Below are 4,382 nucleotides of genomic sequence, written 5' to 3'. Positions count from 1 at the left end.
TAAAAATGTAACTGGATTTTTTAAAGATGTATTATCATCAGCAGCAAACTAAACTGATCATTATGATGCAAACATTGAACTCTGTGTCCTGCTGCCATTATAGTGCAGTTAGGAAANTTGCCCTGTAAGCTGCTGGTAACCTTAATTTCCGGAGGGAGTCTGCCCAAGGGATCAGTAAAGTACTGTCTAAATCTAAGTCTAAGTCTAATATGTTTCATTACCAAATATATGTTCAGCTTTTGTTGTTAAGAATGTTTCCTGACAGCATAGCTGACAGCTCATAGCAGCCAATGCAGATCCATGTGAGTGTAAAGCATTATACTGTCTATAGTATCTATTATTATTATGTTTGTGTAACACGATGGTTCATAAGGAAGTTGTTTTAAGTTTGGGATTGTTCTGTATGTTTGGAAGTTATGATAAGTCAACCATTCCATGTTAGAGCAAAGAATGTGTCCGTGGCTCATTTATTCAATTATCTCCATTTTCAGGGCTTTTACACCACATTAAGCCTGAATGTGAATGAGTGATTGAGTGTAAAGAACTTTAGGATCCTTAGAGTTGATAAAGTGTGATATAAGCAGAGTCATGATTGTGCCGGGGTTAAAATGTGCAGATAGTATTGTTTAATTTGGTTAATAAACAAACAGTTGAGCTAAATATAATTACACTTTAAAGGGGGTTTAACAAAAACATTAAAGAAACAAACCACAAACCACTGGACTTTGTTTTCCCAAATATAAAGACGTTTTGCTTCCCATCCAGGAAGCTTTCTCAATTCAAAATGTCTGGAGTAGCATTGAGTTAAAAAGTGGCCCAACAAAGCCTTGTTATGGCTTAGAAAAGGTGCAAATTGAACCAAAAAACAGGTCCACCCCTTAGTGATGGGGAGTCATTGAGGTTGTTGGCCTGAAAACCCGATGCTGGCCCATTCCTCTGGTTGATTTTTCTCTCTTAACATAAATGGCTTCCTTTACAGCCCTTTCAATCCACCCGTCTTCTTTGTCCAAAATGTGAACATTCTGGTCCTCAGAAGACTGACCTTTGTCCATAAGGAGTAGATGTACAGCCGAGTCATGTCTGGAGGAGGTAGCTCTCCTGTGTTGGGCAGTGCGTCTGTGGAGAGGTTGTTTGGTTTCTCCAATATAAAGATCAGAGCATTCCTCACTGCATTGACCTGCATACACCACTCCGCTCATCTTAGGTCTGGGGGTTTGTCTCTAGTTTGCACCAGCCTCTGTCTAAGGGTCTGTTTGGTTTGAAATGTACTGGGATTTGGTGTTTGGACAAAATCAGGTAGTATGTGTGCAAAGATTCTAATTTATTTATTTGTAATCTGCAATTTACTGAATATGACTTTACTTTGTTCAATTGCTGGAAATACTTGATTGGGAGGCTGATTTAGAGATATTAAATCAGTATTTTTATCTAGTTTTTTTATAGTATAAACTGGATTTAAAAGTCCTATATCATGCTGTTTTAAGCATTTTAAACTAATATACAGGCAAATATGACATAATTATGCCTTTAGCTGATCATGGTATAATTTAATATGAAATATGATTGTTTTCTTCTAACCCTGGTGAACAACATGTCTTCAGAGTGAAGCTGCCACTCCCTGCTTAGCTACCACCCATTCAGTTACGTCATCATATCACACCACTTCTGAGGGCTGAACAGTCAGAGCCATTAGCTAATAAAAAAAGTTGCTGCCCTTTGCAAATTAGCGGCTAAAATAACTTTTTATCAACTTTAGATCCATTGTGAATTTCACTCATAGTTATAATTCAAAATGAAGGTTTAAAAATATCCGAATTCATAACTTTTTCTCACCTTTAAATCCATTGTGAATTTACTGTAACTTGTACTTATATAAAAAAAAAAATATATATATATATATATATATATATATATATATATATATATATATATATCAGAACTCATAAGTAAATCATTTCTGGAAAAACAGCTATTTAATTTCACAGTTTTGAAGGTGGGTGGAACTAACAGCTACTAAATGTGAGAGCTGATTGGCTGCAGTGTTTTTGCACTGACATGATTTGATTTGTAGATCAGACCAAAGTCGAGCTCAAACCTGTTTCTGATGTCAGGAAACGAAAGTCACACAGCCACCGTGACTGAGAGGAGAAATAGAGCAGGACTAATGAACATCAGTGATATTCTACACACTCATACAGATTCAGTGATTTGTATCAGGTTCTCAGTAGACATAAATTATTTAGGTAATTTATGATGGAAATATGAAAGCCAGACTATATATTCCATCAGGTCTGATTCACCAAACTGAGATTCTGGATTATGCTGTAATTTTCTAGATAACATCGCTTAATAGGTAGATTTCAGTCAAAACTCATGTGACTAAAATAAATAAAAATATTTACATTTTTAAAATTAAATTTTATATTTTTTTTCAGTCACATGATTTTAATGATGCACAGTTTTAGATGAAAGGCAGAGAGAAACATAAGTTTCCATAGTGATTTATTCTGTGTTGCTAAGCTGTTCCAGTTATCTGTTCAATGGTCATAACAGTCAGAAACCATTTTGTCAGAGATTCTGTTTTCTTATCTCTTGGTTTTTCTTTTTTTAACAGCCTACATAAAAAAAACTTAAACATATTAGCTTTCATTTAGATACTGTAATTTAAACAATATTATGGTAGCCTATACCATTATTAACTCTATAGGTATCAATGTGGACATTGTCACTGTTCAACTGTTTTTACAGTTGTTTAAAGTTTGACAAAAAGCCTTTAATACACTGTAGCTGTGTGGAGCGGATTAAAGGAATTGCTGACAAAGAAGCAGATATTTTGTCTGTAAACACATTTTTATTCAGGGGTGTTTTACCATTAGGCAATACTCATCTATAGGAAAATATGACATATTGCCTTTAGCTGATCATGGCATGAATTAATGTGAAACAATTGTTTTCTTCTAACCCTGATGAACAAGACGTCTTCAGAGTGAAGCCACCACTCCCTGCTTAGCTACCACCCATTCAGTTACATCATCATATCACACCACTTCTGAGGGCTGAACAGTCAGAGCCATTAGCTAATAAAAAATGTTGCTGCCTTTTGCAAATTAGCTGCTAAAATAAACTTTTTTTAACAACTTTAGATCCATTGTGAGTTTAACTCATACTAAAAATTGAAAATTAAGGTTTAAAAATGATCAGAATTCATAAGTGATTTTTAGAAAAACAACAATTTAATTTCACAGTTTTGAAGGTGGGTGGAACTAACAGCTGCTAAATGTGAGAGCTGATTGGCTGCTGCGTTTTTGCACTGACACATGATTTGTAGATCAGACCAAAGTCGAGCTCAAACCTGTTTCTGATTTCAGGAAACTAAAGTCACACAGCCACCGTGACTGAGAGGAGAAATGGAGCAGCGGGCAGTTCAGCTGGATCTAGAAACCTTCTCCTGTTCCATCTGTCTGGATCTACTGAAGGATCCAGTGACTATTCCCTGTGGACACAGCTACTGCATGAACTGCATTAAAACACACTGGGATGAAGAGAATCAGAAAGGAATCCACAGCTGCCCTCAGTGCAAGACAACATGTACACCAAGGCCTGTCCTGGAGAAGAACACCATGTTAGCAGCTTTAGTGGAGCAGCTGAAGAAGACTGGACTCCAAGCTGCTCCTGCTGATACCTTCTATTTTGGACATGAAGATGTGTTCTGTGATTTCTGCACTGGAGGAAAACTGAAAGCCATCAAGTCCTGTTTAGTCTGTCTGGCCTCTTATTGTGAGAAACACCTTCAGCCCCATTATCATGTGGCTCCACTGAAGAAACACAAGCTGGTGAAACCTTCAAAGAACCTCCAGGAGAACATCTGCTCTGATCATGATGAGGTGATGAAGATGTTCTGCCGCACTGATCAGAAGTGTATCTGTTATCTCTGCTCTGTAGAACAACATAAAGGCCATCGCACAGTCTCAGCTAAAGAAGAAAGGACTGAGAGGCAGAGAGAGCTGGAGGAGAGACGAGGAAAAATCCAGCAGAGAATCCAGGACAGAGAGGAAGATGTGAAGCTGCTTCAACAGGAGGTGGAGGCCATCAATCACTCTGCTGATAAAACAGTGGAGGACAGTGAGAAGATCTTCACTGAGCTGATCCGTCTCATCCAGAAAAGAAGCTCTGATGAGAAGCAGCAGATCAGATCCCAGCAGGAAACTGAAGCAGCTGTGTCAGAGCTCAGAGATAAACTACAGGACATTATGAGAGACACATGGACAAACATCTCACTGACAATCACTGATGTGGAGGGATTATTGTTGCAACCAGAACCCCAGAGCAAAGCTGAATTTTTAAAATATGTATGTGAAATTACAATGGATGAAAACTCAGCA

General features: G+C 37.5%; 1 protein-coding gene across 1 annotated transcript in view; it reads left to right on the top strand.

The window, feature by feature from the left end:
• The first annotated feature begins 3,368 nt into the window (after window positions 1-3,368).
• LOC107104840 (E3 ubiquitin/ISG15 ligase TRIM25-like) overlaps window positions 3,369-4,382 on the top strand; it is a 6,158-nt gene continuing 5,144 nt past the window's right edge. Inside the window, exon 1 of the mRNA XM_015404959.1 lies at window positions 3,369-4,379. Coding sequence (XP_015260445.1) covers window positions 3,408-4,379 — 972 coding nt within the window. The 5' untranslated portion in view covers window positions 3,369-3,407. The remainder of the gene's footprint in view (window positions 4,380-4,382) is intronic.

Source organism: Cyprinodon variegatus, unplaced genomic scaffold, assembly GCF_000732505.1.
Source record: "Cyprinodon variegatus isolate N-32 unplaced genomic scaffold, C_variegatus-1.0 Scaffold1912, whole genome shotgun sequence".
NCBI classification, from domain to species: domain Eukaryota; kingdom Metazoa; phylum Chordata; class Actinopteri; order Cyprinodontiformes; family Cyprinodontidae; genus Cyprinodon; species Cyprinodon variegatus.
This window is presented reverse-complemented; position numbering and strand designations above follow the sequence as displayed.